The sequence below is a fragment of the Dendrobates tinctorius genome, unplaced genomic scaffold, assembly GCF_039654945.1.
Source record: "Dendrobates tinctorius isolate UK_male_01 unplaced genomic scaffold, ASM3965494v1 ptg000351l, whole genome shotgun sequence".
In the NCBI taxonomy this organism is placed as follows: domain Eukaryota; kingdom Metazoa; phylum Chordata; class Amphibia; order Anura; family Dendrobatidae; genus Dendrobates; species Dendrobates tinctorius.
The window spans coordinates 2543534-2563708 of NW_027362017.1; the positions used below are offsets into that span (position 1 = coordinate 2543534).

The following is a 20175-nucleotide window of genomic DNA, read 5'->3' on the forward strand; positions in this document are numbered from 1 at the left end:
AAGGGAGTGATGGGGTGAAGGGAGTGATGGGGTGAAGGGAGTGATGGGGAGAAGGGAGTGATGGGGTGAAGGCAGTGATGGGGAGAAGGCAGTGATGGGGTGAAGGCAGTGATGGGGTGAAGGCAGTGATGGGGAGAAGGGAGTGATGGGGTGAAGGCAATGATGGGGAGAAGGGAGTGATGGGGTGAAGGCAATGATGGGGAGAAGGGAGTGATGGGGTGAAGGCAATGATGGAGAGACGGCAGTGATGGGGTGAAGGCAATGATGGAGAGATGGCAGTGATGGGGAGAAGGGAGTGATGGGGTGAAGGGAGTGATGGGGTGAAGGGAGTGATGGGGAGAAGGGAGTGATGGGGTGAAGGCAATGATGGAGAGACGGCAGTGATGGGGTGAAGGCAATGATGGAGAGTTGGCAGTGATGGGGAGAAGGGAGTGATGGGGTGATGGAGCAGGCAAGGATGGGGGTGATGGAGCACTCATTCAAAACCTATGGTGAGTTGAGTCACATTATAAATGTTATTTAATTATAAGTATGCACTGCTACACTACAACCGCGTCCATAGCCCCGCCCCCTGATGACCAAAGCCCCACCCCTGCCACACCTCCATCCCCGCCCTGCCGGGCCATTGAAGAATGGTCTTGCTTGAAACCGGTCCCTGGTGCAAAAATGGTTGGGGACCACTGCTCTAGACCTTCTGAGCACGTGGTGTCGCACCTGCGGACACCAGTATAGACGCTGACCATGCAGAAGTGTTGAGCATGTGCACCGTGGCGTGTAGAGCCACTGGTGGACACTGATTCTAGTCTCTGACTCAGCCTCTACCTACACCTAGACCTAGGTGCTTGACAGGCTAGGCTGCACAACACATGTGTACCAAGGGTAGGGGTTTCCAATGAGTCATTCACCAGAGACATTCATACATGCATACAACACTCACTCCACATGGTCTAATCTTTGTCTATACTAGTGCATGGCCGTGCGGCCATGCGACTTTTATAGCAGCGTCCTTCCGGGACCTTCCTGACCTTCCTGACGGTCCAATCCAAGCTGGAGAAGGACCTGAGCATGTGACCTCTGATCTCCAATGAGAGATCGTCCCATGGGCATGATCAGTGGACCGAAAGGAGGACTTAGACCCTGGAGTAGCTCGTTGCTGACCAGCATGCATTGATATAGCTGGATCAAAGGTGGCAGCAGCAACAAAACCTGCAGAGCTGGTCTGAGCAGAGCGCCTGGATCAACGAGTCTGCTGAGCAGCCTCCTTTGCAGCCGGAGAGGAATGGGAGACTGCCGAATGCAAGGCTCGGGATTCCTGCTGTGCAGCGGCCAGAACCCGACGCCTAACAGTATCCTATGTTATTTGCATGTACTATTACTATTTACTTACTAAAGAGTAGAGATGAGTGAATATAACAATGTTTGGCTCGTATTATGAACGCCGAATTTGCAATATTTGCCAATTATTTCTTTGAATATTTGCTGAACATAGCCTAACACCATTCATGCGAATGGGAGGCAAAAACAAACGCTTGCACAACACCTTATAACGGCCCCAAATGCTGCCAAAACACATCAAATGGGGGACAGACACCAGGAAAGTGGCCTCAATTCACCTACAGTACAAATTGTAGCATGGCACTGCTGCAATCAGTCAGGCATGAGGTATCCGGGTCTGGGACATCTGTTATGAATGAGTCACCGTAGGAGGCAAAAACAGAAATGCTAGCTAAGTCCAGAAAACCAGAGAAGTTGGCAGCTATCAGATTGCAGACCCCTGAACCTATCAACACAACTAGCAGTAGCCGTGGGGGGGTTCCTACGATGCCCTAGACCCCTCAATCACAGCCGGAGGACTATATAGCCTAAAGACAGAAAGGGAAATCTAAACTGCCCCAGAGCAGACCCCAAAGCAATAGGCAGCCCCCAACATATAATGACGGTGAAGCAAGAAGAAAAAACACTAACACAGACAGAAAGATAGACTGAGCAAAGACGGGGCCCAAGCTAACTAGATAGGAAAGGACAGGAAGGCTGCTGTCTGCAATCCGTGAAAAACCCTATGAAAATAAGAGCCAACAGACTGACAGTGAAAAAGGCCCTGAAGACGCTAGGCTTCAAAAAGACTATGTCAGTACTCATGAATTTTCTGAAGACAGAGCAACCGGCAAAAGGGAATTCAGCTCACCCCAGCAGGGAATGGCAGAATCCAGAAAAGCAAGGCAAACAAAAAACAAAACACAAATGCTAAAAGGCAAAGCAGAAAACTTAGCTTTTGAGGAGCAGGAAACAGACTGGTCTCCTAGAATTCCACAGAGAAATCACCAGCAGGGCAGAAGGGCGTCGGCAGCCTTATATCCAGTCTGTGACTCCACTCAGCCAGTCATCATCATTAGGCTCAGGTGCCTGATAATCAGGCTCATTACCTTCCTTTACCAGAAGAGGGAGTTCACCAGACCTCAGTGACGAAGGGGAAAATGAACTCACAACAGACATAATTTACAGCTTTCAATTGAATGTCACAGTAAGATGAGGTGGGTGAGGGATCAGTGTAGGCCCCTTTGCTGGCAGCCCTGATACCACATGCAACACCTCTACCTGCTTTCATGCTGAGCCACATGCAGGTGGCAAAAAATATCAGTTTTGTAGACTACCATTGTCAGAAAAATTTAAGGATAGTAACATGGGCAGTTGAGTCCAAGGAAGTGGAGGCTTGACGGTCTTGGAAGCCTTTGGTGTTGTGAGTTCATTCTCTGGTCCACCAGTTGTGAGTTCTCCTTCCAGACTCCCTCTGGTGGTAACAGGAGGTAGTGAGGCTGATTTAATCAGAAGTGATCTGCCACCTGATAATGAAGATGACGATTGGACCTCAGGAATCTTAGACTGGATTTAAGACAGCCGACGCCCTAGTCAGTGCTGGTGATTGCTTCTGGCTTTTCAGGTCTTGGTTTTCAGCTCTGTTCCAGCGTTTTCAAGCTAAGTATTTTTGCTAATGTTCACACTTGATTTTGTTGGTCTATTCAGTTTTTTGTGTGTTCAGCCAGCCCCGGCTGGGGCTGTGCTGAATTTCTACTCTTATTTATCTGTATTTGCCAATTTGCTTTTTAGTCTCTTATTAGATTGGGCTCTTTTTGCTCTGTCTCAGAATATTTCAGAGTGCTGGTATAGTGGGAGAAGTCTAGTGACTTCAGGGTTAATTTTGTTATCAGAAGTGTTGGACATTATTTTTGTAGGGTTTTTGGCAGATTGCAGACAGTGTCTTTCCTTTCCTATCCTTTATAGTTAGTTTGGGCCCCATCGTTTGCTCAACCTATTTTCCTGCCTGTGCTTGTGTTTTCATCTTGTTTCACTGTCAATACATGTGTGGGGCTGTCTATTCCTTTGGGGTCTGCTCTAGGGCAGTTAGTTTTCCCCTTTTCTTGCTTTAGGCTTATTTAGTCCTCCGGCGGTGACAAGGCGTCTAGATCATCGTAGGAACGCTCCACTGCTACTGCTAGTTGTGTGGTTAGGATCAGGGATCTGCAATCTGCATAGTTACCAACCTTTCTGATTTTCTGGGACTTTGCTTTTTGTTGTCCTCCTCGGTGACCCATTCATAACAGAATCACCAGCCATACCGCAGATTCTAGGGTACTCAAAAGCAGGAAGAAATTGTTTATAAAAAAAAAAAAGAGTCAGAATTTTTTTTTTTATATATATTTTTTCCTCTTTTTTTCTGGGGCCGTAGGAGGATTTTTTTTTTCCTAATGGAGATTCAGCAATTGTCTGATCGGGTGGAGCAACTTGCTGCTGAAGTGCAGGGAATTTCCACTAACCTCATTCAGTCACATGCTGCTGAACCCAAGATCCCCACTCCTGATGTGTTTTCTGGGGATCGGTCTACATTTTTGAATTTTAAGAATAATTGTAAATTATTTCTTGCCTTGAAGCCTAACTCATCGGGGAGCTCTGTGCAGCAGGTTAAAATTGTCATCTCCTTGCTGTGCGGCGAGCCCCAGGATTGGGCTTTTTCTCTGACACCTGAAAATCCTATTTTGACTAATGTGGATGCATTTTTTCAAGCCTTGGGGTTGTTGTATGATGAACCTAATGCTGTTGATCAAGCTGAGAGAACCCTGTTGGCATTAAACCAGGGTCAGGATTCTGCAGAGTTATACTGTCAAAAATTCCAAAAGTGGGCGGTCCTTACTACATGGAATGATAGTGCATTGGCAGCTCTCTTCCGCAAGGGTTTATCAGAGACCGTAAAAGATGTTATGGTGGGATTTCCTGTTCCCTCTGGTCTGGATAATTCTATGTCATTAGCCATTCAAGTTGATCGGCGTTTACGTGAATGTAAAACTACACGGGAGGCACTGCCACCTTCTGAACGAATGTCTGAACCTATGCAATGTGATGGGGTTTTGTCTATTGCGCAACGTCAGGAGTTTAGAAGGCGTAATAAGCTGTGTTTTTTCTGTGGAGACGCCTCTCATACTATTTCTGTCTGCTCTAAACTAGAGAAACGTTTTGCACACACATTTGCTGTGGGCAGTATACAATCTAACTTTCTTTTGGCAATTACTCTGATCTGCTCCTTATCCACGTTTTCCACTAAGACTTTTGTGGATTCTGGAGCAGCGTTGAATCTGATGGATTTGGACTTTGCTAAACATTGTGGCTTGTCCATGACGCCTCTGCGGACGCCTATTCCTTTGAGGGGTATTGATGCTACTCCTTTGGCGGAGAATAAACCTCAGTTTTTGACCCAGGTGATAATGCGAGTTGCCCCAGACCACCAAGAAAATTGTAAATTTCTGGTGCTGCATAATTTGCATGATACTATTGTTCTGGGGTTTCCCTGGTTGCAAACTCATAATCCTGTTCTGGATTGGAAATCTGTGTCTGTGGTGAGTTGGGATTGTCAGTGTGTTCTTAGGGACGCTCCTGTTTTCTCCACCTCTCCTCAGTCTCATGATATTCCTGACTATCTGGCCGATTTTTCTGATGTATTTAGTGAGAGTAAGTCTGCGTCTTTGCCTCCTCATAGGAGTTATGACTGTGCAATTGAGTTGATGTCTGGGTGTAATTTTCTCAAGGTCGGCTTTTCAACTTATCAGTACCGGAACATGATGCTATGCGATCCTATATTAACCCCTTTCTGCCATATGACGTACTATCCCGTCCATGTTCCCTGGGACTTAATTTGCGATCTGTCACAGGACAGTGATGTTCCATCTGGGAAAATGTAATAAAGTTTAAAAAAAAAAAGTGTAAAAATAATTTTTAAAAAATCGCTAAATAAATTAGTAAAAAAAAAATATTCCCCAATAAATTCATTTTTTGAAAATAATTAAAAAAAACAATAAAAGTACACATATTTAGTATCGCCGCGTCCGTAACGACCCGCCCTATAAAACTGTCCCATTAGTTAACCCCTTTAGCGAACCCCTTAAAAAATAAAAATAAAAAAACGAAGCAAAAAATAATGATTTATTATCATACCGCCGAACAAAAAGTGCAATAACGCGCGATCAAAAAGATGCATTTAAATATCCATGGTACCGCTGAAAACGTCAGCTTGTCCCACAAAAAACGAGCTACCACACAGCATCATCCGCAAAAAAATAAAAAAGTTATAGATCGTAGAATAAAGCGATGCAAAAATAATTATTTTTTATATAAAATAGTTTTCATTGCATAAAACCGACAAAACATTAAAAAACGACCTAAATGAGGTATCTCTGTAACCGTACTGACCAGAAGAATAAAACCGCTTTATCAATTTTACCGCACGTGGAAGGGAGTAAACACACCCCCCCAAAAGAAATTCATGAAACGCTGGTTTTTGTTCATTCTGCGTCCCAAAAATTGGAATAAAAAGCGATCAAAAAATGTCACGTGCCCGAAGATGGTACCAATAAAAACATCAACTCGTCCCGCAAAGAATAAGACCTCACATGACTCAGTGGGTCAAAATACGGAAAAATTATAGCTCTCAATATGTGGTGATGCAAAAACTATTTTTACAATAAAAAGCATCTTTTAGCGTGCGACAGCTGCCAAACATAAAAACCCGCCATAAATAGTAAATCAAACCCCCCGCTATCACCCCTTAGTTAGGGAAAAATAATAAAATTAAAAAAATGTATTTATTTCCATTTTCCCATTAGGGTTAGGGCTTAGATTAGAGTTAGGGTTGTGTTGGGGTTAGGGTTGGAGTTAGAATTGGGGGTTTCCACTGTTTGGGCACATCAGGTGCTCTCCAAACACAACATGGCGTCTGATCTCAATTCCGTGTTGAAAAAGTCATATGGTGCTCCTTCCCTTCCAAGCTCTTCCATGCACACAAACAGTGTTTTACCCCCCACATATAGGGTATCAGCCTACTCAGGACAAATTGCAAAACAACTTTTGGGGTCCAATTTCTCCTTGTACCCTTGGGAAAATAAAAAAATTGGTGACTAAAAGATCATGTTTGTGGAAAAAAAACAATTTTTTTATTTTCACGCCCGGGCGTTATAAACTTCTGTGAAGCACTGGGGGGTTTAAAGTTCTCACCACACATCTAGATAAGTTCCTTGGGGGGTCTAGTTTCCAAAATGGTGTAATTTGTGGGGGGTTTCCACTGTTTTGGTACATCAGGGGTTTTCCAATCGCAACATGGTGTCCAATCTCAATTCCAGCCAAAAACGTCAAATAGAGCTGCTTCCCTTCCGAGCTCTGTCATGCGCCCAAATAGCTATTTACACCCACATATGGGGTATCAGCATACTCAGGACAAATTTCACAATAACTTTTAGGGTCCTGTTACCCTTGGGAAAATAAAAATTGGGGGTGAAAAGATCATTTTTGTGGAAAAAATATGATTTTTTAATTGTACCGCTGTACGTTATAAACTTCTGTGAAGCCCTTGTGGGTTCAAAATTCTCACCACATATCTAGATAAGTTCCTTGGGGGGTCTAGTTTCCAAAATGGGGTCACTTGTGGGGGGTTTCCACTGTTTAGGTACATCAGGGGCTCTCCAAACGCGACATGGCGTCCGATCTGAATTCTAGCCAATTTTGCATTGAAAAAGTCAAACGGCGCTCCTTCCCTTCTGAGATCTGCCATGCGCCGAAACAGTGGTTCCCCCCACATATCAGGTATCAGCGTATTCAGGACAAATTGAACAATAACTTTTGCATTCCAATTTCTCCTGTTACCCTTGGAAAAAAAAATTGAACCTGAAGTATTTTTTTGTGAAAAAAGTTAAATGTTCATTTTTTTTTTAAATATTCAAAAAATTCCTGAGACGCACCTAAAGGGTTAATAAACTTCTTGAATGTGGTTTTGAGCACCTTAAGGGGTGCAGTTTTTAGAATGGTGTCACTTTTGGGTATTTTCTATCATATAGACCCCTCAAAGTGGCTTCAAATGTGATGTGGTCCGTAAAAATAAAATGGTGTTGCAAAAATGAGAAATCGCTGGTCAATTTTTAACCCTTATAACTTCCTAACAAAAAAAAATTTTGGTTCCAAACTTATGCTGATGCAAAGTAAACATGTGGGAAATGTTACTTATCAAGTTTTTTGTGTGCCATATATCTGTGATTTAAGGACATAAAAATTCAAAGTTGGAAAATTGCAAAATTTTCAAAATTTTTGCCACATTTCCATTTTTTTCACAAATAAATGCAATGTATATGAATGAAATTTTACCAATAACATGAAGTACAATATGTCACGAGAAAACAATGTCAGAATCACCGGGATCCATGGAAGTGTTTCAGAGTTATTACCTCATAAAGGGACAGTGGTCAGAATTGTAAAAATTGGCACGGTCATGAACGTGCAAACCACCCTTGGGGCTTAAGGGTTTAAGGAGTCGTTGGAGAAGGGTTATATTAGACCATCCTTGTCACCTTTAGGTGCTGGGTTTTTTTTTGTGGCCAAGAAAGATGGTTCATTAAGACCGTGTATTGATTATCTTTCCCTTAACAAGATGACGGTTAAATATCAGTACCCGTTACCTCTGATGTCTGATTTATTCTCCAGAGTTAAGAGTGCCTGCTGGTTTAGCAAGCTTGACCTCAGGGGGGCGTATAATCTTATTCGCATCAAGCACGGGGATGAATGGAAGACAGTGTTTAATACTCTGGAGGGACATTTTGAGTACCTGGTGATGCCTTTTGGGCTCACTAATGCCCCTTCTGTCTTCCAGTCCTTTATGAATTATATTTCCCGAGACCTTGTGGATAAGTTTTTGATCATCTATCTGGATGATATTTTGATCTTTTCTAGTGATTGGGATTCTCATGTGGAACATGTCCGGACTGTGTTCCGGATTTTGAGGGAGAATTCCCTGTTTGTTAAGGGATCGAAATGCCTCTTTGGTGTACAGACGATTTCATTTTTGGGATTTATCTTGTCTCCGTCGACTATTGAAATGGACCCGGCCAAGGTACAGGCCATTTATGGTTAGGCTCAGCCTACTTCTTTGAAGGCTCTCCAAAAGTTTTTGGGTTTTACAAATTTCTATCGTAAATTTATAGGTAATTTTTCTGGTATTGTCAAACCACTGACTGATCTGACCAAGAAGGGCGCTGATGTGCTGAATTGGTCTCCTGAGGCTGTCTCAGCATTTCAGGAGCTTAAGCGGAGATTTACTTCAGCTCCAGTTTTACGGCAACCTGATGTCTCACTTCCATTTCAGGTGGAGGTAGATGCTTCTGAGATTGGTGCAGGAGCTGTTTTGTCCCAAAAAGACCCGGTGACTTCTAAGATGAATCCTTGTGCCTTCTTCTCTCGTAAGTTCTCCCCATCTGATCGCAACTATGATGTGGGGAATCGGGAATTGTTGGCCATGAAGTGGGCATTTGAGGAGTGGAGACATTGGTTGGAGGCAGCTAGACATCATGTTGTGGTCCTCACTGATCACAAGAATTTGAATTATCTGGAGTCGGCCAAACATTTGAATCCTAGACAGGCTAGATGGGCCTTGTTTTTCACGCGTTTTAATTTTGTGGTCTCTTTTCTTCCTGGCACTAAGAATGTTAAGGCAGACGCTCTTTCTAGGAGTTTCTTTGCTGATTCTCTTAATGTGACCGAGCCTACTACCATCCTAGGTGAGGGGGTAGTTCTTTCTGCCATTTCGCCTGATTTGAGACGCACCCTGGAGGAATTTCAGGAGGATAAACCTAAGCGATGCCCTATGGGAAAATTGTATGTTCCTGACCAGTGGAGAAAGAGAGTGATGTCTGAAGTTCATTGCTCCGCATTGGCTGGTCATCCAGGTACTTTTGGTACCAAAGATTTGGTGAGTCGGTCTTTTTGGTGGCCCGCCTTATCTCGTGATGTCAGGAATTTTGTGCAGTCCTGTGGGACTTGTTCTCGGTCTAAACCCTGTTCTCTTTCTAGTGGGTTGCTGATGCCCCTCCGTTGCCCAAGAGGCCATGGACCCATATCTCAATGGATTTTATTTCTGATCTTCCTGTCTCTCAGAGAATGACTGTTATCTGGGTGATTTGTGATAGATTTTCGAAGATGGTCCATCTTGTACCACTCCCAAAGTTGCCATCTTCCGCTGAGTTGGTGCCCTTGTTTTTACAACAGGTGGTTCGGTTACATGGGGTTCCTGAGAACATTGTGTCGGACAGAGGAGTCCAGTTTGTTTCCAGATTCTGTAAAGCCTTTTGTTGCAATCTGGGAATTCAGTTATCCTTCTCCACGTTTCATCCCCAGACTAATGGGCAGACTGAGAGAACAAACCAGTCCTTGGAGTCTTATATAAGATGTTTTATATCTGCTGATCAGGATGATTGGGTTTCATTTTTGCCCATGGCCGAATTTGCGCTGAACAATAGAGCTAGTTCTGCCACTTTGATGTCACCCTTTTTCTGTAATTTTGGGTTTCATCCTCGATTCTCTTCAGGGCAAGTGGAATCTTCGTCCTGCCCAGGTGTGGACACTGTGGTTGAGAGAATACAGCAGATATGGGACCAAGTAGTGGATAAGTTGTCACTCTCTCAGGAAAAGGCCCAGCGATTTTCCAACCGACATAGGACCATTGGTCCTCAGTTTAAAGTGGGTGATATGGTTTGGTTGTCATCTGAGAATATTCCTATGAAGGTTGCATCTCCAAAATTTAAGCCAAGATTTATTAGACCTTATAAAATTTTGGAGATTCTTAATCCTGTTTCTTTTTGATTGGCTCTTCCAGTTACGTTCAAGTTCCATAACATATTTCATAAATCACTGAGGTTTGTTGAGCCATTAGTTCCTATGGCAGCACCTCCTGACCCTGTATTGGTTAAAGGCAATATGGAATATGAGGTAGAGAAAATATTGGATTCTTGTTTGGTTAGACGGAGACTCCAGTATTTGGTCAAATGGAAGGGTTATGGCCAGGAGAATAATTCTTGGGTCTCTGCCTCTGATATTCATGCCAATAGATTGGTTCGTGCTTTTCACCGGGCCCAAGTATTTTTGCTAATGTTCACACTTGATTTTATTGGTCTATTCAGTTTTTTGTGTGTTCAGCCAGCCCCGGCTGGGGCTGTGCTGAATTTCTACTCTTATTTATCTGTATTTGCCAATTTGCTTTTTAGTCCCTTATTAGATTGGCCTCTTTTTGCTCTGTCCCAGAATATTTCAGAGTGCTGATATAGTGGGAGAAGTCTAGTGACTTCAGGGTTAATTTTGTTATCAGAAGTGTTGGACATTATTTTTGTAGGGTTTTTGGCAGATTGCAGACAGTGTCTTTCCTTTCCTATCCTTTATAGTTAGTTTGGGCCCCATCGTTTGCTCAACCTATTTTCCTGCCTGTGTTTGTGTTTTCACCTTGTTTCACCGTCAATACATGTGTGGGGCTGTCTATTGCTTTGGGGTCTGCTCTGGGGCAGTTAGTTTTCCCCTTTTCTTGCTTTAGGCTTATTTAGTCCTCCAGCGGTGACGAGGCTTCTAGATCATCGTAGGAACGCTCCACTGCTACTGCTAGTTGTGTGGTTAGGATCAGGGATCTGCAATCTGCATAGTTACCAACCTCTCTGATTTTCTGGGACTTAGCTTTTTGTTGTCCTCCTCGGTGACCCATTCATAACACAACTGCTACAGGCAACACGTATGAAGGAGACCCAACCTGGAGTGTTCACATTTCCAAAAATTATTGTCAGACAATACCAAAGTGGCATCAATTTCACCATAGTATAAATAATATAATAGGGACCGACAGGTCTTCCACTACACCCAATTCAGCAGATAGATGTTGGGCAGTATGGTCGCATCATGCAACCATGCAGCCTGCCATCTAGATGTAGCAGAGCTAGACTATCATTTGACAAATGGATTATCATCTTCTTCGCAGATAGCTGAGGAATATTGTTGTTTATTATTTTAATTCTCTTGCAGGGGAAAATGGCATCACTGGAATGGGCAATGTCATAAGTATAGTTTAATTAAGATTATTAAAGGAGCGTGTGTCATTCTTTCAGTTAAAGGACTTTATTTTGAGGGTGGGTGTTTTTATACAATGTGACTATGGGGTTAGTAATGGGGGTTTATTATTGACGCTTCTCCATTACTAACCTCTGGCCTTGAAGTCACCTGACATCAACCTCCCTAACTATTACCCCACTTGCCACCACTACAGGGCAAGTGGGAAGAGTGAGGATTAGGCTGAGTTCACACGTAGCGTTTTTTTCGCGTTTCCGCGGCGGTTTTAACCGCGCGATTTTGCCGCGAAAACGCGAAAAATAAGCATCCCATGCATTCCTATGGGATTCCGCAATGCTGTGCTAATGCTGCGGTTTTTACCGCGGCGGAATCGCTTTGCGGTAAAAACCGCAGCATGCTCATTAATTTGCGGAATCGCGGCGATCCCGCACCCATAGGAATGCATTGTTCCGCTTATTTTCCGCATGTGGCTGTGCACACCATGCGGAAGGTAAACAGAACATTTGCGGATGGTACCCAAGGTCCGGAGGAGAGGAGACTGTCCTCCGGGCTCTGGGTACCATATTCCTGTAAAAAAAAGAATTTAAAAATAAAAAATATTGTTATTCTCACCCTCCGGCGTCCCGCGCAGCCTTCCCGCTTCTCTCCACGCATCCGTTCCCAGTAGTCCTTTGCGAAAATGCTCGCGATGACGTCCGTTCTCGCGGGATCGCGAAGTCTCGCGGTCATTCGCGCGACGTCATCGCGAATAACCGCGAGACGTCGCGATCCCGCGAGAACTGACGTCATCGCGGGCATTTTCGCAAAGGATTACTGGGAACGGATGCGCGGGACGTCGGAGGGTAAGAATAACACTATTTTTTTTTTTTTACATTTTATCTTTTACTACTGATGCTGCATAGGCGGCCTCAGTAGTAAAAAGTTGGTCACACTGTCAAACACTGTGTTTGACGAGTGTGACCAACCTGTCAATCAGTTTTCCAAGCGATGCTCCAGATCGCTTGGAAAACGCTAGCATTCTGCAAGCTAATTACGCTTGAAAAATGCTAGTTTTTCCGCGGGAAAATCGCGGGAATTTAAAATGCGATTTTCCCGCGGACTGGAATTCTGGAACTCTCGCGGTAATTTCCGCGAGAGTTCCGTTACGTGTGCACTTAGCCTAAGTGTCAGAATTGGCGCATCTTATAGATGCACCTTTTCTGGGGTGGCTGAGAGTTGATGTTTTTAGCCTAGGGGGGCAATATTCACGGCCCCTTCCTAGGCTAATAATATCAGCCCGCAGCTGTCTGCCTAGCCTTTAATTATAGGGGGACCCTACGTCATTTTTGGGGTGATCCCCCATTTTAATAGCCAGTAAAGCCTAAGTATCCAGCTGTGAGCTGATATTAATAGTTTGGGAAGCTTCATGGGTATTACTCTCTTCCCAGGCTATAAACATCTGCCCCCAGCGGTCTACTTCCCATTTGCTGGTTAAGAAAATTACGATGGATCCATACCATTTTTTTAATCTTTTAATAACTAAATTCATGTAGAGTAAGCTGCACACACTGTACTAATTGTATTTGTCACTGACATTATATATCTATCTATTCTATGCGTATATACTATAACCATCTATTATATCCTGTCAGGTCACACTGTGATTTTACTGTATGTGGCTGCTGAATTGCCGGCTTTTCATCTATCTATCCAAGTAATATATGTAAATATATATATGTGTGTGCAACTGACATTATTATTATTATTATTATTATTATTATTATTATTATTATTATTTATTGTTATAGCGCCATTTATTCCATGGCGCTTTACATGTAAGGAGGGGTATACATAATAAATAATCTTAAACAATACAAGTCATAACTGGTACAGGAGGAGAGAGGACCCTGCCCGCGAGGGCTCACAATCTACAAGGGATGGGTGATAATACAGTAGGCGAGGGTAGAGCTGGTCGTGCAGTGGTTTGGTCGATCGGTGGTTACTGCAGGTTATAGGCTTGTCAGAAAAGGTGGGTCTTCAGGCTATTTTTGAAGGTTTCGATGGTAGGTGAGAGTCTGATATGTTGTGGTAGAGAGTTCCAGAGTAGGGGTGATGCGCGAGAGAAATCTTGTATGCGATTGTGGGAAGAGGAGATAAGAGGGGAGTAGAGAAGGAGATCTTGTGAGGATCGGAGGTTGCGTGCAGGAAAGTACCGGGAGACGAGGTCACAGATGTATGGAGGAGACAGGTTGTGGATGGCTTTGTATGTCATGGTTAGGGTTTTGTACTGGAGTCTCTGGGCAATGGGGAGCCAGTGAAGGGATTTACAGAGGGGAGAAGCTGGGGAATAGCGGGGGGACAGGTGGATTAGTCGGGCAGCAGAGTTTAGAATAGATTGGAGGGGTGCGAGAGTGTTTGAGGGGAGGCCACTGAGCAGGAGGTTGCAGTAGTCAAGGCGAGAGATTATGAGGGCATGGACTAGGGTTTTTGCAGATTCTTGGGTGAGGAATGAACGGATTCATGAAATATTTTTGAGTTGAAGTCGGCAGGAAGTGGAGAGGGCTTGGATATGTGGTTTGAAGGAGAGATCAGCGTCAAGGATTACTCCAAGGAAGCGAGCTTGTGGGACTGGGGAGAGTGGGCAGTCATTTACTGTAATTGATAGGTTCGTAGGGGGGGTCACGTGAGATGGGGGAAAGATGATGAATTCTGTTTTGTCCATGTTGAGTTTCAGAAATCTAGTGGAGAAGAAGGATGAAATAGTGGACAGACATTGAGGGATTCTGGTTAGTAGGTGATATCTGGTCCAGAGATGTAGATCTGTGTGTCATCAGAGAGATGATACTGAAAGCCATGACATTCTATGAGCTGTCCCAAGCCAAAGGTGTAAATAGAGAACAGCAGGGGCCCAAGGACTGAACCTTGTGGGACTCCGACAGATAGGGGGCGAGGTGAGGAGGTGGTGTGTATACACTGTATGTAATCTATCTATTCTTCCCTGTCGGTTCCTCATGTGCTTTTACTGTACATGGCAGATAAATTGCTGGCTTTTCCAAGAGATTGTTGTGTAAAAATCGGACAGCACTTGCATGGTCTAAGTACTGTGCGATTTTTTTTTTTGCTCGCACCCATTGACTTGCATTGGCGAGTCTCGTCCGAGATGCGTGGCAAATCGCAGCATGCTGCAATTTTTTCTCAGTACAATTTCAGTTGAGAAAAAAATCACAGACGAGATGTAACCCATTGAATAATATTGGTCAGAGTGCAATCCGATTTTTTATCGGATTGCACTTGTCGGTTTTTCTCAGAAATGAGTATGAACCCTAAGAATCCAAACAATCTAAACCAGAAGCTCTATTTGTGACATGAGTTTCAGGGTATCTGCTCCTCCTCAATGCAAAGCAGGAGATCTGCTTTGGCTAGGTGAGAGGCCTCTGACTCAGGGTCTACGGGGGAACATTTGACCTTGTGGAGAGCACCAGAGATGCAATGCTCCTCTTGAAATTTGAATGTGCAAATAGCCTTCAGAAACCTGATGAAGATCTACAAGTTTGCTAGATATATCAGCCTATTAGGCCACGCTTAATTGCACCAACAAACCAGCTAATGGTGCAGAAAAAAAATCTACAATAAGATCCATTTTCCAGCATTCATAATCACTCACACAAGAAGGATAAGTACTAAGCAGTCATCGTTTTTTTTTCACATTCTCGGGCAAAAAAATAATATAAAAAAAGCAATAAAAAATAATTTTGCAACAAAAATTATCCAAAAGTGAAATTCATTTGATAAAAATTAACTATTACATGCAGTGTTGGACTTGGTCACTAAAGATCAAACAGTAATATTGATTCAGGGGGCCCTACCTGGCATTTCACCTGTCCCACTATGGGCTAGTCCGTGACTGCCAACATAGCTGCATTATTAAGAACATTATTTTTATTAAAATGCAAAGACGTAAAAATGAATTTTTGGCATAAACCCAGTATTAAATATTCAAATTACTAAAACGTATAAAACCCTTATATATATGTATAATCACCGGTGTTCCTAACAATCCTTAGAATAAACGTTGCATGACAATTCTACTGTGAAGTTAAGACCTGTTTCACACTTGCTTTTTTTTGCAGCGCGTTTTTCCCGCAAAAAAACGCATTGAAAAACGCATACAAAAGCATACAACTGCTGCGTTTTTTTCAAGCATTTTTATGAGCATGCATGAAAAAAACGCAGCATTTTTATGCGTTTGTATGCGTTTTTAGTGCGTTTTTACCGCGTTTGCGTTTTTTTCCAACATTAGGTGGCCCCTCACACTAACCCAAACCATGACTTTACTAACCCTAACCCTGACCCTAACCCTAACCCTAACCCTAACCCTGACCCTAACCCTAACCCTAACCCTTAACCAAACCATACTTAACCCTAACCCTGACCCTAACCCTTAACCAAACCATACTTAACCCTAACCCTAACCCTGATCCTAACCCTAACCCTAACCCTAACCCTGACCCTAACCCTAACCCTAACCCTAACCCTTAACCAAACCATACTTAACCCTAACCCTGATCCTAACCCTAACCCTAACCCTAACCCTAACCCTGACCCTAACCCTAACCCTAACCCTTAACCAAACCATACTTAACCCTAACCCTGACCCTAACCCTTAACCAAACCATACTTAACCCTAACCCTAACCCTGATCCTAACCCTAACCCTAACCCTGACCCTAACCCTTAACCAAACCATACTTAACCCTAACCCTGACCCTGACCCTAACCCTAACCCTAACCCTAACCCTGACCCTAACCCTAACCCTAACCCTAACCCTTAACCAAACCATACTTAACCCTAACCCTGACCCTAACCCTTAACCAAACCATACTTAACCCTAACCCTAACCCTGATCCTAACCCTAACCCTAACCCTAACCCTGACCCTAACCCTTAACCAAACCATACTTAACCCTAACCCTGACCCTAACCCTTAACCAAACCATACTTAACCCTAACCCTAACCCTGATCCTAACCCTAACCCTAACCCTAACCCTGACCCTAACCCTTAACCAAACCATACTTAACCCTAACCCTGACCCTAACCCTAACCCTAACCCTGACCCTAACCCTAACCCTAAACCCCCTTAACTAACCCTAACTTTACCCAAACCCCTAAATTCCATTGTCTAAACCAATGGTAAAAAAAAAACGCATGTGCAAAAAAACGCATACATAAGCATGCCAATGCGCACATATGCTCACCATAGACTTATAATGGGTGTCTTGCTGTAAAAAAACGCATTGCGCGCGCATGCGTTTTTTTGAGGCAAATCGGACGCACAAAAAATGCAACAAGTTGCATTTTGTGCGCCCGAGCGCATACCGCAAAAAAACGCATGCGCGGTAAAACGCGTACAAACGCATGTGTATGCGCACATAAGCGCATCCCATGCAAAGTATTGGAAAAAAAACCGCATGCGCTATTTAGCACTAAATTACCGCGAAAAAAAAACGCAAATGTGAAACCAGCCTAACACCTTAAAAAGAGCATAAAATACATTTCATTACAATTTCTGCTTGTTTGTTTTTTTTTTTTCATCGCTCCATTCCTTTACCAATAAATTAGGGAGACGTTGAAAATTACAATTATAAAATCAAATCTGAAAAAAAAAAACAAGCGATACTGTGATGTGCAAAGTTGTGGCTCTTGAAATGCGATGATGAACACACAAAAAAAAATTGGTCATCATTTAAGATCCTAATTTTTTTTTTCCTTTGCTATTTTATAAGGTTATGTAAAATCGTTTTGTCATTCCCTTTTTGGGAATTTGATATTGATAACATTCATCATAGGTGATAAGTAAAAAAATTACTTACGCGTAGATACTAGAGATGCAGGAGAGCAGTAGAAGACACACAGCTCGCCGCTCCATGATGCTGCCGGAGACTACACAGCCGATGTGGGCATTTAGAATGTAAAACTTCAGATTGGAAACACTGTCCAAAAAATCCTCCTTATCAGCAAATAGAAATAACGTTTTGGATTGCAGTTGGCAGCTTTGTCAAATTTTAAAGGTCAATTTGTTTTCTGATGTATTTCTGTGGAAATTGAGTTGGCAGCGTTTTTTTTTTATTACTTACTTTTTTACAAAGTTTGTACAAAAATGAAATTCAAAACACGGTTATCAAAATCCAAAGATACAAAAATTAAACTTTTTCTTTCGTTTTAATTCTGCAAATTACTAAAATGTAAAAAAAAAATCCCTAATCATTATGTATAGATATAAGCGAGCACTAAAATGCTCGAATAATCGTTACTGGAATCAAGCAATTCGTTTTCCAATAATTTTTATTATCATTTATAAAAAATATATTAGGAGATAAAAGGGGACAGAAGGAAGTAGGGGAGAGTAGGGGTAGGGAGGGGAAGACACAAACTAACTAAAGAGAACTACAAAGTCCTAGCAGGTTCTTTAACATCGTATTCAGAGTAGCTTTCAATCTTAATACAAATGAGTTTGAGTTTATAACACGCTCTAAGTCATTAGTTCAGGGTTTATTTCCAGCCACTTCGCCCATTTTTTAGCATATTTGCTATAGTAGTCATTAGCAGTTGTGAATTTTTGTTCATAAAATCTATGCATATTGATTTTGTCTATGTTGTCATAAAAAATGGGTGGGGTCGGGTTCTTCGAATGGTAGGTTATGGAGTGCTTTATGACCAGAAAAATGTGAATTATGATGGGTCTGACTAACTGGGTTTATGTTTTCCATCTCTAATGATAAGAGAGCCATTTGTGGCGTAATGGTGATTCTGCTATCATGGATTCTATTAATTAAGGGTTCATACTCACTTACTAGAGACTTGTGTGATTCTCGTTCGAGTCTCTCACATGAAAACCTGGGACTGCCTCCGGCACTCTGGACCAGAGTGTGCGGCTACATATATTTCTATGCGGCCACACACTCCGGTCCGAGTGCCCGTGGCAGTGCTAGGTTTTCATGTGAGAGACTCGCACAATTCTCATGCGAGTCTCTCGCAAGTGAGTATGAACCCTAAGTTAGAGGTTTTGAGCCCACAGAGAATTAATTTTGGGGCATTTCCAAAACATATGTAGAAGACTCCCATAGCTTCCAGAATTTCTCCGACACATGGGGAGGTTGTTTGGGTTTATGTGGGAAAGACGAGCTGGGGTGTAGAACCACCTAGTTAGTATCGTAAAGTAGGAGTCCTGTAAAGCCATATAAATGTTTGATGCGTATTTCCCATTGCTCAGGATGTTGAGAGGTTTTTAATTCTGCTTCCCATTTGAACATATAGGAGTACGTGACCAAGTCTGTATCAGCACTGAACCATTTGTAAAGGCTTTGGTTACTCCAAAAGATACTATGTTTAACGTTGCTTAACAGATTAATAGCTGCTTCTGAGAGTAGTGGTTTATTCAATAAGAAGTTTCGAATCTGGTCTTTAAGTACCAAATAATGTGAAAATACTGATGAGGGAAGGTTAAAGTTTGCCTTCAAGCTACTAAAGGTGGAAAAATTTTTCCCGCCATGTAAATCTCTTATTGTTTTAATACAGTCATATGTTAAAGTTTGGGCACCCCCATTAATGTTAACCTTTTTTCTTTATAACAATTTTGGTTTTTGCAACAGCTATTTCAGTTTCATATATCTAATAACTGATGGACTCAGTTATATTTCTGGATTCAAATGAGGTTTATTGTACTAACAGAAAATGTGCAATCTGCATTTAAACAAAATTTGACCGGTGCAAAAGTATGGGCACCCTTATCATTTTCTTGATTTGAACACTCCTAACTACTTTTTACTGACTTCCTGAAGCACTAAATTGGTTTTGTAACCTCATTGAGCTTTGAACTTCATAGCCAGGTGTATCAAATCATGAGAAAAGGTATTTAAGGTGGCCACTTGCAAATAGTTCTCCTATTTGATTCTCCTATGAAGAGTGGCATCATGGGCTCCTCAAAACAACTCTCAAATGATCTGAAAACAAAGATTATTCAACATAGCTTTTCAGGGGAAGGATACAAAAAGTTGTCTCAGAGATTTAACCTGTCAGTTTCCACTGTGAGTAACATAGTAAGGAAATGGAAGAACACAGGTACAGTTCTTGTTAAGCCCAGAAGTGGCAGGCCAAGAAAAATATCAGAAAGGCAGAGAAGAAGAATGGTGAGAACAGTCAAGGACAATCCACAGACCACCTCCAAAGACCTGCAGCATCATCTTGCTGCAGATGGTGTCACTGTGCATCGGTCAACACAGCGCACTTTGCACAAGGAGAAGCTGTATGGGAGAGTGATGCGAAAGAAGCCGTTTCTGCAAGCACGCCACAAACAGAGTCGCCTGAGGTATGCAAAAGCACATTTGGACAAGCCAGTTACATTTTGGAAGAAGGTCCTGTGGACTGATGAAACAAAGATTGAGTTGTTTGGTCATACAAAAAGGCGTTATGCATGGAGGCTAAAAAACACAGCATTCCAAGAAAAACACTTGCTACCCACAGTAAAATTTGGTGGAGGTTCCATCATGCTTTGGGGCTATGTGGCCAATGCCGACACCGGGAATCTTGTTAAAGTTGAGGGTCGCATGGATTCAACTCAGTATCAGCAGATTCTTGACAATAATGTGCAAGAATCAGTGACGAAGTTGAAGTTACGCAGAGGATGGATATTTCAGCAAGACAATGATACAAAACACCGCTCCAAATCTACTCAGGCATTCATGCAGAGGAACAATTACAATGTTCTGGAATGGCCATCCCAGTCCCCA

At 42.6% G+C, this 20175-nt stretch overlaps 1 protein-coding gene across 1 annotated transcript in view; it reads right to left on the reverse strand.

Moving 5' to 3' along the window:
- LOC141075418 (venom factor-like) overlaps positions 1 to 17386 on the reverse strand; it is a 397441-nt gene extending 380055 nt beyond the window's left edge. Inside the window, exon 1 of the mRNA XM_073562451.1 lies at positions 17260 to 17386. Coding sequence (XP_073418552.1) covers positions 17260 to 17315 — 56 coding nt within the window. The 5' untranslated portion in view covers positions 17316 to 17386. The remainder of the gene's footprint in view (positions 1 to 17259) is intronic.
- Positions 17387 to 20175: the final 2789 nt, after the last annotated feature.